The sequence below is a fragment of the Ceratotherium simum genome, chromosome 8 (assembly GCF_057802395.1).
Source record: "Ceratotherium simum simum isolate JZ-2026a chromosome 8, ASM5780239v1, whole genome shotgun sequence".
NCBI classification, from domain to species: Eukaryota; Metazoa; Chordata; class Mammalia; order Perissodactyla; family Rhinocerotidae; genus Ceratotherium; species Ceratotherium simum.
Window position 1 is genome coordinate 787,729 of NC_141907.1, and position 17,551 is coordinate 805,279.

The 17,551-nt window shown below is 54.6% G+C and overlaps 2 protein-coding genes across 8 annotated transcripts in view; both read left to right on the plus strand.

Annotated features, from left to right (window-relative positions):
* Positions 1–945, plus strand: part of MAEA (macrophage erythroblast attacher, E3 ubiquitin ligase) — a 39,349-nt gene extending 38,404 nt beyond the window's left edge. For all 3 annotated transcript variants that reach the window (XM_004432208.3, XM_004432209.3, XM_014788812.2), the window contains one exon: positions 3–945. In XM_004432208.3, the coding sequence (XP_004432265.1) occupies positions 3–98 (96 nt within the window). In that variant the 3' untranslated portion in view covers positions 99–945. The remainder of the gene's footprint in view (positions 1–2) is intronic.
* A 9,248-nt stretch (positions 946–10,193) lies between these two features.
* UVSSA (UV stimulated scaffold protein A) overlaps positions 10,194–17,551 on the plus strand; it is a 32,630-nt gene continuing 25,272 nt past the window's right edge. For 2 of the 5 annotated variants that reach the window (XM_087434779.1, XM_087434782.1), the window contains exons 1-5: positions 10,196–10,404; positions 13,125–13,224; positions 14,908–15,238; positions 16,035–16,155; positions 17,097–17,471. In XM_087434779.1, coding sequence (XP_087290905.1) covers positions 10,380–10,404; positions 13,125–13,224; positions 14,908–15,238; positions 16,035–16,155; positions 17,097–17,471 — 952 coding nt within the window. In that variant the 5' untranslated portion in view covers positions 10,196–10,379. Of the gene's footprint in view, positions 10,405–11,969; positions 12,000–13,124; positions 13,225–14,907; positions 15,239–16,034; positions 16,156–17,096; positions 17,472–17,551 lie in introns of those variants that run through there. The other 3 variants (XM_087434780.1, XM_014788813.2, XM_087434781.1) reach the window with 3 other exon arrangements.

A 17,551-nucleotide genomic window follows, 5' to 3' on the forward strand; every position in this document is an offset into this window, starting at 1 on the left:
AGTCTCTGCTCTCCATCCGTCAAGATGATAAAGTTGTTTGCCCAAGAACCAAAGAAGTCTTCCACTTCTCGCAAGCTGAGAAAGTGTACATCATGTAGGCCCAAGTCGCCAAGCGCGCGCCGTGGGGTCAGGCGACGGTGGGGAGCCCCTCACCCTCACGCCCCCCCTGCTGCGGCGTTTCTGTTTCTTGCGACCAAAGATGAGTGAGCAACGACAGATACTCTTAGGAGAGAAGGAATGAGATGCAACAGGTTTGTACTTGAAACAGCGTTTTGATTGGTAGGATTTTGTAACATGAGTCAACTGTTTGATGTTTCTGAAAAGTACTTTCACCTTCAAAGAAACTTCCTTAAAGACTGACTTCACACCGAGGGAAACTTCAGAACATGTCAGACGTCGGAATGGATTATTTCCCCGTGTTCTCAGTCTCCTCCCTTTTGCTAATGATGAACCCTGGGGAATGGGCTGGTCCTTCGTGTGGCCTGGGAGAGGGGCGGCCACGCCGATGGACCTGCAGCGACTTGGGACGCAGTGCCACGAGGGACCTCGTGACTTCTTGTAGAGCTGCTGCCAAAACGCCAGGCTGCGGCAGGGGCAGGGACTGCTCCTGCCCGCGGCATCAGGACGCGCGTGGGTCAGTGTCGCATCGTCGGTGCCGCCTCATCTCCTGCCTGAGAATGTATTCGCGTGGAAGTCCACGGGACTGCGTTTCTGCAGAGGCCTTGCCAGATGGTTCCATGACTGGATCTAAACACTGTTCATTACAGAAACTAATAGTTCAGTTGAAATAACCACCGATGATTTTTCAAATCAAACAACTGTTGTAGTTCACACTTGACCGTATCGTAGGGGTTTGCATTTAGCGCTTCTTTTTGCATGTTGATGTTGATTAGCTAATAAACTGTAAATGTAAAACATGTTAATAAAAGGGTTTTCTATTTCTTATTTCTGTGTGAGGCGGAAGCTGCTGTGCATTTCTGACACTCGGGTCATGTCTGCGCCCCCACCCCAGCCCCTTTGGTGAGCGGCGGGCGGGACGGGGGCCTGGCTTGGCCATGGGCAGCCCCCGGTGCAGCCCCTCCAGCCCCCATGTGACGACGACACAGCTGTGCCCCCAAGAGCTCCATCCCGGAGTCCTGCTCCAGGCCCCCGTCCGCCTCACAGCCGCCCCCCAAACAGCACCTGTGACGGGGGTCCCTCTGCAGCAGAGCAGGTCTCCTGCTGAGCAGGTGCCTGGCCAGGAGGGGGCCCCACACTCCGAGCTCCTGTCCCAGGCGCAAGGCCACCCCCAGGGCCCCTCCCGCTGCTCGGATCCACCCCTGGACTGGGGCAGGGACGGGCTGAAGGTGGCTCCAAGTTAGGACTCCGGTGCTGGATGACATGAGGCTCCTCTGCCTGGGGGTCCTGCCTTCCGGGAGGGGACCCGGCCCCCATTCCACCCCCACAGTCCCGGGAGCTCCCAGTTGCCCTTTGGCAAATTCCTCTTAATTTGCATAACTTACTTTGCTGTGGCCAGAGTGGGGCTCCGATGCAGCCAGAGACCATCCCAGCCTGGTTAGCCAGGGCACTGGTGATTCGGGGAGCCAGCCCCACCCACCTGCCCAGTGCCCGGACCCTGACACCCTCTGTGCTATTAACTTCTGTCCCCGGTGCGCCTTAAGTGTTTCCTACTGAGGCCACAGAAGGTCTCCATGGCCCTTACAGCTACCCCGTCACACCTGTTCCCCACGTGGGCCGTGCCTCGTGGGCTCCTTTGCAGCCTTCTTCCTGCCTGGCCTGCCCTGGGCTCCTCTGTCAGTCCCCACCCCTACCCCGGGCCCGGTCCCGCCTCTCCTCTGCTCCCTGATGCCCTGGGTCCACGTCCCAAAGAGACACAGCCTCTGGGCCTTTGCCATGCTCTGCTTTGGGGTCTCCCATGACCTGTGCAACTCGGACTCGCCTCGGCCTGCTCGTTGGCCTTTTCCACCCGGAGCCCCGCCCTGAGTCGTCAGCGGTGATGGGGTAATGGGGCTCCTTCGCTGCGGCCACCCTGGGCCCCGACGTGGGCAGCGGGGTGCTGTGAGCAGGGCCCTCACCTGCCTGCTCCTCTCCCTCTTTCCTTTTTTATCAAAGCGTAACACAATGCACATACAGCTCGTAATGAAGTTCTGCATGCCTGCACACGCATGCAGCCACACAGACCATCCCAGCCCCCCAGGCCGCCCTCAGGTCCTTTCCCAGCAACATTCCCCAACCATCCTTCATCGTCAGAGTGGCTCAGCCTGTTCTGGAACCTTGAGAGAGGGAATCACCCTGAGTGGCTCACCTGTGGGGATGCAGTCACTCATGCCACCCGCTGCCATGTGGCGTCCCACTGGGTGAACAGAGCACGGTCGACACGCTTACACGCGATGTTTGCTGGACACGTACACTCACTCTGTGGGGAGGTACTGAGGAGTGGTGTGGCTGGGCCCATGGTCACCAGACACCACACATGGTTGCTCCGCTCACATGCACCGTGTAGCACGGGCTTCCACTGCCCCACATCCTGCCTGTGCTTGGCGCTGGAGGCCGTGGTTTCAGGCATCCTGTTGACTATGGGTCTTTTTAAACTGAGGTCCAGTTTGCACACTGAAATGCACAGATCTTAGTGAACAGTGGGATGAGTTTTGGTAAATGTATGCACACGTCACCACCTGGGCACACGGCATTCCCAGACCCCAGAACATTACACGGCACCTCCTCCTCTGGAGCCCACACTCCCACATGCGATCACCCTCGGGGGCTGCCACCACAGATCAGTTCTGCCTTCACGTAGGTTGGTTGTAGCCTGTCTGCTCTTCTGTTTCCCCCAGCGCGTGCCCGAGGCCCCTCCATGCTGCTGCATGCATCCGTGGCCCTGTGTGCATCGCGGAGGAGTAACCCCTCCCCTGTGCACCATGGTGTGGACCCGCCCCCTTCTGGACGTCGGTTTCCAGTTTTCAGCTACTCTGAGTGAAGCCGCCGTGAACACCGCTGTCAAGTCTTCGTGGACGTCGTTCCCATTTCTCGTGGGTAGAAGGACTGGTCATGGCGCCGCTGCCACAGACCCCCTAGGGAAGCGGGGACACCCCGTGACATCCGTCAGCAGTGCGTCGGGTTCCGGCTGCTCCCCGGCTTTGCCAGCACTTCCTCTCCCGAGGCAGCTCTGCGGGGGGTGTGCGGCCGCTCACGGAGGATTAATCTGCACTTCCCTGACGACTCCAAGCTCCTTCCAGTGCTGACTGGTTAGTCTATACCTCTTCAAGTCTTCTGCCCATTTTCTTCCATGATCTCGTTTTGCTTGATTTGTAGGAATTTTTTAAATATTCTGGATACAGATCCTTTGTCAGATATATGTTTTTATCTTTATGAACAGTGTCATTTCATCAGCAAAGGTTTTAATTTTAGTGAAGTTCAACTTACTAATTTTTTCTTTTATGGTTATTGGCTTTTTGTGTTCTAAGAAATACTTGTATCTCAAGGTCACACTTACAGTCTCTTACATCTTCTAGAAAGTTTACTTTTTGCTTTTATGTTTAGGTCTCGTCAACCTTAAAAATAAAAGCTAGTTATTTTACAAGCAAAACGAGTTTATTTGGGAATAGCCAAGGAATTGCATTCAGAATTTGTGTGCTATGGCGGACCATGGGCAAATCCAACAAGCAAGGGGGAGGAACATTACTTTATGGAGAAAAAGGAGGAAATTGGGAGGGGTTATCTTGAAGGAAAGCCCATTGGAGAAAAGCAAGAGTTCAGGGTGGTGATGGCTTCTCACTGGGGTCCTCAATTTCTGTCTGTGATGCAATGTGCATTTCCTCCTGTAATTGGCAGTTCTTTCCTGTTGATGACTTCTTTCTGCTGGGGTCTGTAATTGACTGTCTTTCCTGTAATTGACCTCGAGTGGCACTGCCTCAGAGCTCCTCCTTCCGGCCCCTGACTCCATTTTAAATGAGGTTTCCCTGGACCAACTGTCACAGTCTGTAACTGATTGCAAATTGACTTTTGTGTGTGGTGAGAGGAGGATCTTGAGGATCCTTCCCTCCCCATGTTTATCCTATTGTTCCAACATCATTTGTCGAAAAGACATTTTTTCTCCCCAATGAATAATGTTGGCTCCTTTGTTAAAAAAAAAAAAAAAAAAAAAGGAAGGGAGGGAAGGAGTGAGGGAGGGAGGGAAGGAAGGAATTCCCCGACTGTACCCATCTGGGTCTATGGCTGGGTGCTGTCTTCTGTGTAACTGCCCTGCGGCCATCCCCACACCACCCTCCAGGCCCTCGGTCGCTGCAGCTTTGAAGGAAATCTTGAAACCAGGCAGTAGGAGTCTCTTTTGTGTTACTTATTCTCTGCTTCTATTGTTCCCTTGCGTTTCCACATGTCTTGACATGAGTACAGCCATGTTTGGCCGCTCCATTGACCTATAGCCACCAGCACACAAAGAAATACAAAGCTGCTTTCTGTGTGGTGGGAACTGGCCTTTTCCCGGGAACTGGCCTTTCTCCCACGGAGAGAGTTGCAAGTTGTAACATTTCAAGGCTCTTTGGGCGTCATAGTGCGGGACGGACTGGCCATCTGTGCCGGGCTGGGACGATAACTAGAGAAAACAATGCACGTACACAACTACTGGGCTGGGACGATAGCCAGGGGACTCAGTGCACGTACACCGCTGATAACCATTTGTGCATGGAAACACTAAATGCTTGCTCTGCAAACTCTGTAACTGCTTATTCTGAAAATTACTGATGATATAACAACTGCTGGAAACTGAGCCCTGGTGAGAGTTCCACCTGTGGAAGGGACGCCTTGCCCAGGACGTGTGATCCCTGCCCAGCCGTGTCGATTGACAGGGCTCTCCCGGCAGTGGGGCGTGGATGTTATGAGTAACTGATTTGATGTGAAGTAATTGATTTATTGTGAAGTAATGATCTGATGTGTGCTCTTTTCGGTCAACCTGGTGTTTCTCTTTCCAGTTGATTTGTGTCATTTCTCTTCAGTCGATGTGGGTGTTTTCCCTTTCCAGTCGAGCTGATGTTTTTCCCCCTTAATATTTGACGTATTCGGATCTGTTGCGGACTATCGCCCTTACTATCCTCTATATAATAAAATATACCTTCAGTCCATTTGTTTGGAGTGGAAAGTTTCTTTTACGTCTCTGATCAAATCCCCTGAACCTCTCATAACACCACATAAATTTTAGAATCAGCTAAAAAATCATAAATATCGTTCCCTTGCATTTCCACATAAATTTTAGAATCAGCTTGTCCAAGTCTACCAAAAAATAAAAGAGAAAAGTCTGCTGAGATTTTAATTGGAATTTCACTGAATCTACAGATCAGTTTTGGGACTGATCTGCTCAGGCTGCCATGAAAAGACCACAGACTGGGGGATTAAACAACAGAAAATTATTCTCTCACAGTCCTGGAGGCCAGAAGTCCAAGATCAAGGTGCTGGCAGGGTCGCTTCCTGGTCTGCAGACGTGCCTTCTCGCTGTGTCCTCATGTGGAGAGGGAGAGAGGGATAGAGATGGAGATGGACATGGAGAGAGAGGCGAGTGGCGGAGGAGAGAGGAGACAGAGGAAGAGAGGGGGGTGGGTAGAGAGGAGAGAGAGGGAGAGAGCTCTTCCTCTTATAACAACACCAGTCCTATCGGGTCAGGCCCCACCCTTATGACCTCGTTTAACCTTAATTACCTCCAAATACAGTCACATGAGGGGTTGGGGTTCAACGTAAGAGTTTGGAGGAGGAGGGACACAATTCAGTCCCTAACAGGGACTTAAAAACCTTGACGAGATGAGTCCTCCAGTCCTTGATCACGGGAGAGCTCTGTATTCAGGTCTCCTTTCAGTTCCCTCATCTACATCGTATAGTTCTCAGGGAACATCTTTTACATGTATTTTGTTAATTTAATCCTAACTATTTCAGGATTTTTAACACTATTGTGAATGTAACTTTTAAATTTAACTTTCTAATTGTTCCTATAAGGTAACATATAGACATATAATTGATTTTGTATCCTGTGACCTTACTAAACTCATTAGTTCTCGTAGCTCTTTGGTAAATTGTAAAGCATCTTCTATGTACACGATCATATCGTCTGCAAATAAAGACTTTTGCTTTTTTTGCTTCTTCCTTCTAATCTCCAGGCCTTTCATCTCTTTTTCTTCCCTTCTGTGCCAGCTGCAGCCTCCAGCCCAGTGTCAGACAGGAGGGTGAGAATGGATGTCCGTGTCGTTTCCAATCTTGGGTGGAAAGCATTGTCTTTCACTATTAAGGATGACATTCGATGTAGGTTCTCGTGTTCTTTATCAGGTTGGGGAAGTTCGCTTCTCGTTTTCTGAGTTATCATGAAAGGATGTTGAATTCTGTCAAATGTCCTTTTCTTCATCTGATGAAATTACCATATGACTTTTCTCCTTTATTCTGTTGCTATGGAGAGTTGCATCCATTGATTTTGAATTGTTGGACACACCTTGCGTTCCTGAGATAATCGCACTAATTGTGGTGTGTTCTGTTTGTTGTATATTGCTAGATTCGGTTTGCTGGTACTTTGCTAAGCAGGTTGTTCCTGACACACTCTATTATTTTTCATGTCTGTAGGATATGTCCTGATGCTCCCTCTCGTTCCTGATGTTGCTCATTTGTTTCTTCTTTTTTCTTGATCAGTCTCGCTAGAGGCTTATGAGGTTTATAGATCATTTCAAAGACCCACCTTTTGGTTGATTGATTGATTTCACCCATTGCTTTCCCCCATTTCTATTTGATTGATCTCTGCTCTTTATTATTTTTTTCCTTCTGCTTATTTTGTTTTGTTTTCTAGCTTCTTAAGAGGAAGATGAGATTACTGATTTGGAGCTTTTCCTTTCTAATATAAACATCCCATAAATTTTTGTTGTTTTCATTTTCATGCAGTTCAAAGTATTTTATAATTTTCCTTGTGATGTCTTCTTCGACCCATGGATTATTTAGAAGTCTGTTGGCTAATTTCTAAATATTTGAAGATTTCCCAAATATTTTCTCTTATTAAGTTCTAATTTAATTCTGTTGTTAGAAAATATACTCTGTGTGGTTACAATCCTTCTACATTTAGAGTCTTGTTTCATGTGTGTCCTGGTGAACATTCCACGTGCACCTCACAGGAAGGTGCGTCCTTCTGCGTTAGGTGGCGTGTTCCACTGTCAGTCGGTCAGGGTGGTTGGTGGAGTTGTTAAGTCTTCTGTGTCCTTACTGGTTCTCTTTTCACTTGTTCCATCACTGACAGAAGAGTCTTAAAATTTACAACTCTAGTCGTGAATTTGTCCACTTCCCCTTTAGGTCTGTCAGTTTTGTTTCCCGTATTTCGAGTCTCTGTTACCAGGTGCAAGCACGGTTAGGATTAATGTCTTCCCAAAGGATCCGCCCCTGTTCCATTGGGAAATGCCCATCTCTGGTAACATTTCTGGTTATAAAATCCACTTTGTCTGATGTGAACACCGCACTCCAGCTCTTGGCTTAGTGTGTGCACCTGGTATCTTTCTTGATTCTTTTACTTTTAAGCCAAGTCTTAAATTTGAATTGTGTTTCTCATAGACTGCATATAGTTGGGTTTCTTAATCCAATTGCACAGTCATTGCCTTTTACCCAGTCGTGATGGTTGTGGTTACATCTGTCGGCTCCCACTTGAGTCCCAGTGTCCCACCTGCTCTCCGTTCCCGTCTCTGTCTTCACCTGCCTTCTTTTGGGCTGAGTATTTTTAAATGACTCCATTTCATCTTTGTGGGCTTTTTAGCTATACCTCCTTGTTTGTGGTTCAGTGCACATCTTTTACCACAAGTACCTTCAAACATCATCATACCACTTCATGGAAAAATGAAACTCTTAGAGCACATACCACTATTTCTCCCCCCTCTGTTCTTTGCGCTATTGTTGTCATATACTTTTCTTCCACAGATGTCCTATACCCTACAATATCTTGTTGCTATATTTTCTTTACGCTATGATTTATAAAAGAAATTTAAAATAAAATCGATGTGACACACCTACCATTTACACATCCTCCATTCCTTTCATAGATCTAAGTTTGCACCTGACGGCATTCTCCTTTCAGTTGAAGAACACCAGTAACACTTCTTTGACTGCGGACCTGCTGGCGATGAACTCACTCAGCTTTTATTTGTCTGAAAATGGTTTTATTTCATCTTAGTTTAGTTTGGAAGGATCTTTCACTGCACACACAGTTCTAGGTTGATGGTATTTTTTCTTTTACTACCTTAAAGATTTTGTTCCATTGTCTTCAAGCTTGCATTGTCTTAGCCCAGAAATCTCTTGTTTTCTTATCTTTGTAACTGTTTGTATTCACCTCTTCTCTCCAACTGCTTTTAAGATTTTTGTCACCAGTTTTCCATGATTTGATTATGTGCCTTGGGTGATTTTCTTTGTGTTTATCCTGCTCAGGGTTTATCACCTCTGAACGTTCCAAGTGGTTCTTTTTTTTTTTTTTTTTTAATTTTATTTATTTATTTTTTCCCCAAAGCCCAAGTAGATAGTTGTATGTCATAGTTGCACATCCTTCTAGTTGCTGTATGTGGGACGCAGCCTCAGCACGGCCAGAGAAGCGGTGAGTCAGTGCGCGCCAGGGATCCGAACCCGGGCCCCCAGCAGTGGAGTGCGCGCACTTAACCGCTAAGCCACAGGGCTGGCCCTCCAAGTGGTTCTTTTAAAATATGTTCTGGTTCTCACCATAATTCATCTCTGCTGATTTTCTTTATTCATTCAACATTCAACAAATATTGAGCACCTACTGTGTGCCTGACCTCATGAAACAAAACAAAGATCCCTGTGCTCATGGAGCATATGTCCTGGGGGTGGAGAAGACAGAAAAAACCCAAACTGATAATAAAATTACAAGCCTTGTGTGACACATGGTGTAACTGCCATGGTACAAAGTGGAGGACTCTAAGAAAACGGAGAGAGGGAGGCCTTGTGACAGCACAAGAGAGGGGGAGAGTGGCTGGCTCTGCAAAGCCCAAGGAGGCTGGAGGGAAGCAGAGGGGCAAGCACATGTCAGGAAGGCCCACAGGCAGACGGAAGGGTCTGCTTTACTCTGGGATGGGAGCCATTGGAGGGGGAGGTGGCACCTGATCCACCTGAGACTAGAGGGTCCGTCTGGCCACTGCAAGGTGAATGGACCCTGGGGGTACGAGGGCAGCAGTGGGGAGACAGGAGACTGCAGTGAGCTGCTGAGGGGGTGGCAGCTGGGCCCTGGTGGTGGCAGCGGGGTGGTGATAAGTGCTCGGGTTCTGAACACCGTCTGAGTGTGGGGCCGTCTGGATTTCTGAGCGGACTGGACGGGGTGAGAGGAAGAAGGGTCCGGGGGACCCCAGTTATTGGCCCTAGTGAGTGGGAGGCCAGATGTCTGCCCGTCAGCTGAGACGAGGGCGGCGGGCAGGTCGCTGCAGCAGCTCAGGATGGCAGACTGGATGGAGCCCCGAAAACATCACAGAACCAGGTGACGCGGGTGCAGTGGAGGAGAACGAGGCACAGGCGAGCAGACCACTCCTCCAGGAATCCTGCCACTGGGGGGGGCCAAAAACACAACAGGCTGGGGGAGAAGTTGGGTGCAGAGACAGGCTTTGTTAGGACGGGAAAAACAGCGTGCTTTTACGCTGATGAGAACAATCTCGTAGACTGGAAAAACAAAATTGTGCGCAGGAGATGCACAGAACCCGCGTGGTCTCATGGAGCAGACCACAGCCCCGGGGCCCAGTGCGAGGCGAGGGCTGGCGGGATCGGGCGCTTACCCACCCGTCCTCTCGTCTCAATTACTGCCTCATTGGGATGGAATTCACCTACCGCACGAGCCACCCTTTAAAAATCAGCATGGCAACGAGGTTGTGCAACCACTTCTAGGTCATGTTTGTTGCCCCAGAAAGACCCCCTGTGCCATCAGCTGTCACTAATCATCACCTCCCCGCCCTGCAACCACTCGTCTGCTCTCTGTCCTGGGGCTTTGCCTTTTCTGGACATTTCGTGTGATGAGAAGCACACCATGGTTGGCTCTTTCTCTGGCTCCTCACTGAGCATTGTGTTGTGAGGTTCGTCCATGCTGCAGTGCACGTCAGCACCTCACTCCTTCTTAAGGCTGGAGGACAGGCAGTTTGTTCATCCATCACCTGTGGATGGACGTTTGGGCTGTTCCCACTGCCTGCCATTAAGAACAGAACTGCTGTGTCTGCACCGCCCGAGGGGCCCGTGTCTTTAGCATGTTCATCCCATTCTGCCGCCTCCCCAGGTCCTAGGAAACACCCAATCTGCTTCCAAGCTCCTGTTTGTGCTGGTGCCGCCCTGGGCACTGAAGACCCCCAGGCACCAGGGGACTCCCTGAGGGCAGGGCAGAGATAAAGCTGATGGAGGAGAGTGCTGCTGAGGCAGGTGAGGAAGCGGGCTGTGGGTTGAGGGCACAGTGCTGGGCGGGGGTCGCAGTGTGTGCAAAGGCATTGAGGCTGGAGCACAGAGCAAGAGGGGGGAGCACAGAGCAAGAGGGGAGAGCACAGTGCAGGCTCCAAGTTGGGGTGAGGCCACCGGCCTTGCCTTCTGAGAGGACCCCTTGGGCCATGAGGGGCAAGTGCAGTGGGCTGGGAGGTGAGCATCTCATCAGGGTCTGGCTGTGAGGAGGTGTTGGGAGCACTCCCAGGGTCCTCCTCTGGGAAGCTGGCTGGGAGCCCCAGTCGGCAGGCGGTGGCCGTGACGGGCTCGGATGCCCGGGGAACATGTGGGTGCCCGTGTCCAGGGTGGCAGACCACGGGTCTGGGCCTGGGGGTGTCGTCGGGCCACCCTAGCGTTCCCTGGCCACACAAGAAGCAAACGACATACGGAGAATGTCCACGTCCCCCAGCCTCTCGGGACGTGAGGCCGCGGTTTCCCCAGCCCACGGCCACACCGAGGCCAGCCCCAGGGCTGCGCTGAGATGCAGGCGGTTCAGCGGGACAGGCCACTGGGCAGGCGGGGAGGGGCAGCGTCCTGGGGAAAGACGAAGCCTGGGAAGGGTCCGTGCCAGGGGGCCGGCGACGGCGGTCTACACAGACAGATGCTCTCTGGGCGGACACGACCCAGGAAGTCTGCCCAGGTGGGCGATGCCTCTAATGACAACGTGGGCGCAAACCCTGGAGGAAGGGGTGGGGCCACCTGCAGGGACCTGGGGGGACTGGTCATTCCGCCTCTCCCTGCCCAACGGCCCTGCACGCGCTGACCGCCGACCCTCCCGGCTGGACCATCCCCCCGGCCCCTAAAGCCGCCCCCTTTCACTTCGCTGAAGCCCCATCCCAGGCCCACACCTCCGCCTCAGGTCCCATAGGGGCCCCGTCCCTCGCCCCGGACCAGGGGGAGCCCGGCGCGACCCCCAACCCGGCCCCGGGTGGACGCGACCCTCCTAGCCTCTCCCGGCAGCGCAGGGGCGCGAGTGGGGGACGCGCTTTCCGGGGCCCCCGGAAGAAACGCGCACCCGCTCCCACCCGGGCTGTCCCGGCCGGGTCGTCGCAGGCGCAGGGCCCGGGGACCGCGAGCCTCCTGGCGGCGGCGGGGAGAAGACCGAGCGCGCACGCCTCGGGCAAGCCCAGCCCCGGCGCCCGCGCGCGCGGCCCCTTTAAGGACTTGCTGCGCCCTCCCGCCTCCTTTTTCTCGCGCGTCGCCGTCCCTGGGCGCCCCTCCCCTGCCGGGAGCGCGCTTGCGTCTTTGCGCAGACCTCGGCCCCGCCCCCGCGCCCGTACCTCCTTGGTCAAGACGAGCCGTTGGCTGCCGAGCTAGGGGACACGTGACCGGAAGTTGCTTCTTCCTCCGCCGGAAGGGGCGGGGCTAAGGTGAGAGCGGCCGCGTCTCGCGGTAGATGCGGTAGGTCGCGCTGTTCTCGGTTTCTGACCACCCAGACCAGGCGAGCCAATGACTGTAGAGATCTGGGGCACGTGACAGCGGCGGCCCGCCGCCGGAAGGGGCGGGGCGGGGCGAGGCGAGGCGAGCGGTCTGGTTGCGCGGTAGGTGCAGAGGTCGCCGCCCTGCCGGTTGGGGGTCTAGTCGACCTTCTCCCGGGGGCGACGGGGCGGGGTCAGAGGGAGGGCCCGCTTTGCGGGCCGAGCCCCCTTCCTTTTCTTCTCCCCGCCGGGGACGACGCTCCCTCCCACTACGACGGCCCCTCCTTCTCCTCCTTCCCGGCCCGACGCCCCCTCCTCCCTGGGCTGCACCTCTCCTGTTCTCAGGATGTCTCTCCTCCCCGGCACGCCCCCTCAGTCAGGCGGGGCCGCAGCGCCCCGGGCTTAGGGAGCAGGCCAAGTCCACCTGGAGGGGGTCTGCGGGCAGCGGGGGTGTTGGGGGAGGGGGTGCTCGGCCCCCCGCCCCCGGCCGCTGTCGCGTGCGTATTGAGCCGGGGTCAGCGACAATAAATGGTACTGTTCTCGAGCCTCCTGGAGAGGCCGTGTACACCTGCCGGTCCCGGCCCCTCCGCCAAATAAAGCCTTGCAGCCGTCCAGGCGTCCCCCAGGCTCAGTCCTGCTGAGCGAGACTCGCCCGGCCGCCCCCATCCCGGCCCTTTCCTTCCTGCCCTCCTCCTGTGCGCTCTGCACTGCCTACCTCTGCCAGCTCTGCACCTGGCATCCAGGTGGCTCCCCAGGCGCAAATCGGGTTTCTTGTTAATAAAAGTTGGCAAAGAATTCACTCTTTGCAGTCTCTACAGGCTGCTTTGTGGGTTGTGAATGAATAATGTTGGCAAGTGAGAAAGTGCTACAGTCACATTTGGGAAAAGCTAATGTAAATATAATTTAGACAATTATATTTCTTCCCTTAACACACACGCGTAGCCAAGCACAGCCATCCTGCAGCTCCTGGGCACCCGTGTGATTGTAGGGCTCCAGGGTTCCGGGTCTGTGGCTGCGTTCTCCCTAATCACCACCAGAAGGGCCTTGCTGGCCTCACTTGGAATATTACCTTGAATGTTACCTTTCAACACCCAGGAGGTCATCTCACAGAGGCCAGGGCACGAGGACCCCAGCTCCACGGCCCCCTGAATGCCCAGCATACAGCCAAGATCAGTAAATGTTTGTTGATAAAGCTGAGAACTGTGAAGGATGAGATGGCTGCTCAGTGTCTATGTTACCTATTTCTAGATATGGATCAAAAACTTTCAAAGTTGGTAGAAGAGCTCACAACTTCAGGAGAACCCCAACTGAATCCTGAGAAAATGAAGGAACTGAAGAAAATTTGCAAGTATGTCTTAAGGTTCAGCATTTCATGGTCACTGGCTGGCCCAGCGAGTCCGTGACACCCCGTGGGAAATTGAGGGGCTTCGCCTGGGGTCCGGCCTTCCACCACCTGCATATGTCTCAGCCCTCCCCTGCCTGCCCCCACCATCGCCTCCCTCTGCTGGGACATTTCCCCAGGGCCCTGCAGTGCCCGCTCTGGCCGGCGGTCACGTTCTGGGGCAGTGGTCCCAGGGTGGGGGTGTGCGTGTGGGGAGAGTGCATTAGGACTGTGGTTACTCTCTTGTGTTTGTGTGTGTGTGTGTGTGTGATAGAGCACGTAATTTATGAGTGCATATGTCCTTGAGTGCATGCGTGTGACTTATAGGTTAGTTATACGTCTATTTCTTTACTGTTGGAACGTCTGATGGCACGAAGGTTAGAGGTCACCGACTGCAGGTTGTTCCTCAGCAACTGTCTGTCTTTAGAGCATGTCCACAACTCTTCTCTCCCTGTAGACGGTGCCAGCTGGCATCTGCTGACAGCTGCTCAGACACAACATAATCCAAGGTGTACTGATTGTCCGTGTCCTGTATTTACAAGGCAGGAAAACTTAAGTGATTGTTTAAGTGATAAAGGACTTATATTTTGATAAAAAAATTTCAGCTCAGATCGAGTTTCACTGTATGCTCCAGAAAACCCTGAAACAGCAGTGGCTTATGGGGCTGGGGGTGGGTGGGCTGGGAGGAGGAGCAGCAAGGGGGCACAGAGTGTGGGCCAGCTCCTTCCCAGGGCAGCTGCCAGGAGGCCACAGAGCCTTCCCTCTCCTGTAGCCTGGCTGCACCTGCAGGGGAGGCCGGGCAGTGTGGTCTCCACTTGGGGTGGAGTCTGCTGTGCGCCTGGGTGCCAGGTCAGCGGACTTTGTTGACTTGAAAAGCCCAAATTTATTTGGGAATAGCCAAAAGAATTGCACTTCAGGATACGCATGCTCTGGAACCAGCGGCAAATCTAGAGAACACGAGGGAGCTGCTTTTATAGAGAAAAGGAGGGGAGGGAGGGGCTGTTCTAAAGGAAAGCCCATTGGGGGAGAGTGACAGTTCAAGGTGGCAATGGCTTCTCATTGGCTGGGCTGCAGTGTTTCCCATTGGCCAGGCTGTTGCCTGCGGGGAGAGAAATCCTCCTTCAGTAGTGAAGTGGTTGTCCTTCCTGTTTGGAGTAACTGAGGTGTGTGATGGGGCGGGAGCTCCCCTGTGGCCTTCCCGGTCTGGTCTGGTTGGGTTTTCCTTATGAATTTCCACAACTTTCTCTGTGACTCTGTGGATGGTTGGATGGTGAAAACTTGAGGCTGCAGCCGCAGAGTCCCTGCTGGGATGGCTCAGCCTGGACAGCAGCGGGGACCATGTGGCGGACCAGGCATGGCTATGTCCCAGTAAAACCTTTCGGGCAGTGACACAGAATCTTGCGTGAATTTGCCCGTGTCGTGTTCTGAAGTATCATTCTTTTGATTCGTTCTAACTATTTAAAAGTGTAAAAACCATTCTTGGCTTGTGGGCCACGCAGACATAGGCAGGGGCTGGGTTGGCCGTGGGCAGTGGCTTCTTCCCCCTGCTCTGAAGAAAGGGAGAGGTTTGGGGGCACGCACCTGCCACCGTGTGCCTAGCTGACGTGTCCTCGCGTCCGGGCGCTGGGTGAGGATGGCTCTCGTTCCCAGGTCCTCGGAGGAGCAGCTCGGCCATGCCTACCACCTGCTGAAGGCCCAGCTGAGCCAGGAGCACGCTGAGATCCGCCTCTCTGCCTTCCAGATCATGGACGAGCTCTTTGCCAGGTCCCACCAGTTCCGGGTGCTGGTCGTCTCTGACTTCCAGGAGTTCCTGGAGCTCACGCTGGGCACCGACCACGAGCACCCCCTGCCGCCCCCCAGGGAGGTGGCCCAGAGGCTGAGGCAGGCTGCCACCCGGGCCATCCAGTGCTGGAACGAGAAGTACGGCTTGGCCTACAAGAAGCTCGCCTTGGGCTACCACTTCCTGAGACACAGCAAGCAGGTGGGTGGCCTCGCACTGCGCTGTCCTGGTGGAGAGACCCAGCTCTAGCTGCTGGCCCTGCTTGTGGGGGGCAGGCCAGAGAGCAGCCAGTGGGGTGGGGTGGTCAGGGCTCCCGAGACACGCGGAGCGGCTTTGGGAGGAGGAGTGTAAAGCCATCCCCATGTGTGGATGGAGCTGAGCCTGCGCACCTGGCTAGGGCGAGAAGAGGAAAAGTCAGATGCAGCTTCTCAGGCGCAGCCTCTCCTGTGACCGCGAGCGGCCCTCTAGGATCTGTCCCACCCCACACCGCAAGTCCCCACCTGGGTCTGCGCGCCTCTGGCTGGTACTGGGTGGATGAAACCCACCAGGACTGGCTGCTGCCTCTCCCTGACCTGTTCCAGCAGACCAGGCCTTGCCCAGTCTCAGCTCGCTGCGGCCTGTCCCTGCTCACAGCCTGCGGGTGCCGCCTCCCCAGCCGTGCGTCTGAGGTCCATTCTCAGGTGGTATTTTCAGGCCCCTGGGTCTGGCCAGCAGTCTCCTTTCCATGCTGGTTGGAGTGAGCAGGCTGCTTTCCCACCTGTGCATGCTCGGGGCTGGAAGTCTCTTTACCTCTTTTGTCTTGGTAGGAAACGCTGCTGGCTGTGTTTTTTCCGCGGATGAAATATCGTAGTTAAGTGTATTTCCTTGTGTTTTAAAACGCTGTGATCTTAAGTGAGCCGCAGAGGCCCTGGCTGTTTGCTGGTGCGTCTTCTCTTAGGCCCATTTTTGACTTTTATTTTCTTTATGGTCAGGTCTAATCTTTGTCTCCATTTCTCAGGTGGATTTTCAAGATGTGAATGCGAGGACTCTGGCAGAGAGAAAGCGAGAAGAGGAGAAGCAAAGGCGCTTGGACAGAATCTACAGGGAGAGGTCCGAGCAGGCTGCGAGGGAGATGGAGGGTGAGTCCGCCCCCCCGCCCCTCCTTCCCAGGCAGAGCTCCCGGGGCTGTGTCCAACCCCTCTTTCCTCGCACCACAGGGTCTGCCCCCGGTGGGGGGCGGCAGGTGGGCAGACAAGCTGGGCAGAGACGGTGCAGGTTAGCGGCTGGGGGAGACACTCAGCCACAGACCCAGCCCTGTCACAAGAACCTTCAGGGCTTCCGCTGGGAGGGGCCCTTGCAGGTTGTCCACGCCTCTCCCTAGCCCCCTGGTGGTCATGCTCAGATGACCACTTCCTGTAAGGCTGCCCAGGCGGGGGAAGGGGTGATGTGCATCCCTGACCATTCATTTCATGGCCCCTTCCAAATACCCCACTATTTGCTTCCTGGCAGCCTCCCTATGAGGGGCAGCCAGGGTGTAAGGGACGCAGGAGGCAGCCCCAGGTGAAGGCACTTCTGGGAAGCCCAGCCTCAGGAAAGGCCGCAAAGCTGCCACTGTGCCCCGAGGAGGGAGAGCTGGTCTGGCCCCAGGGAGATCCCAGGCTAGAGGCCAGAGTGGGGCGGTGGAGGTGTGCTCGCACTGGGGGACTGGGAAGGAGCATGTGTCCTGATGGCTCTCAGCTGGCCGCCCTCTTCCAGAAGTTCTGCCTGTGGCAGCACGTCTCACTTGGTATTCACAGACGTGGCAGCGAGCCACCACCACAGCCCAGTTCAGACCTGGTGTGACCCAGGATGTCCAGGAGGAGGGCTGCACACCGCCACGCTGGTGGTTTCTCAGGCAGTTACAAGCCCCTGCCAACTACACCGGGGCACTGACCTTTGTCGAGGGCAGGAAGGAGAGGGCTGATGGTGCGGGCGGCCCGCCTGCTACTGCAACATGGCCTTCCTCTGACGGTGGGCCCTGCTGGGGTGGTGGTGCTGTTCTCCTGATGGGACCTGACAAGCAGCGTCTTGGTCTTTGCAGAAATGTCCGAGGAAATCCGGTGCTGCCTCACGGAGGTGGAGAGCTGCTTCAGGCTGCTGGTGCCGTTTGACCTGGCTCTGAGCCCTGGGGCCACCGTGCCTGCCATGGCCTCCAGCGTGTCTGAGGAGGGTGGCCCTCGCCAGGCTGGCGCCCCCGGCCACGAGGACGAGGAGCAGCCATGCTGCAGCAAGACCTTGCCTGCCTGTGCACGTGGTCCAGGAGCTGTCGGCAGGGAGGGACCCCCCTGGGCCACCACGGGGGCCCCCTGGGATGACGAGGAGGAGGATGAGGACGAGGACAGCGACGAGGAAGGGTTTGTGCGGAGCCACGGACTGGGCTCCCACAAGTACACGCTGGACGTGGAGCTCTCCTCAGGTAACCGGCTCACCTGGCTCCTGCTGGCTGGTCAGGGCCCTCCCTCGCCACCTGGCCCAGGCTGCCCGCCGTGCCGGCTT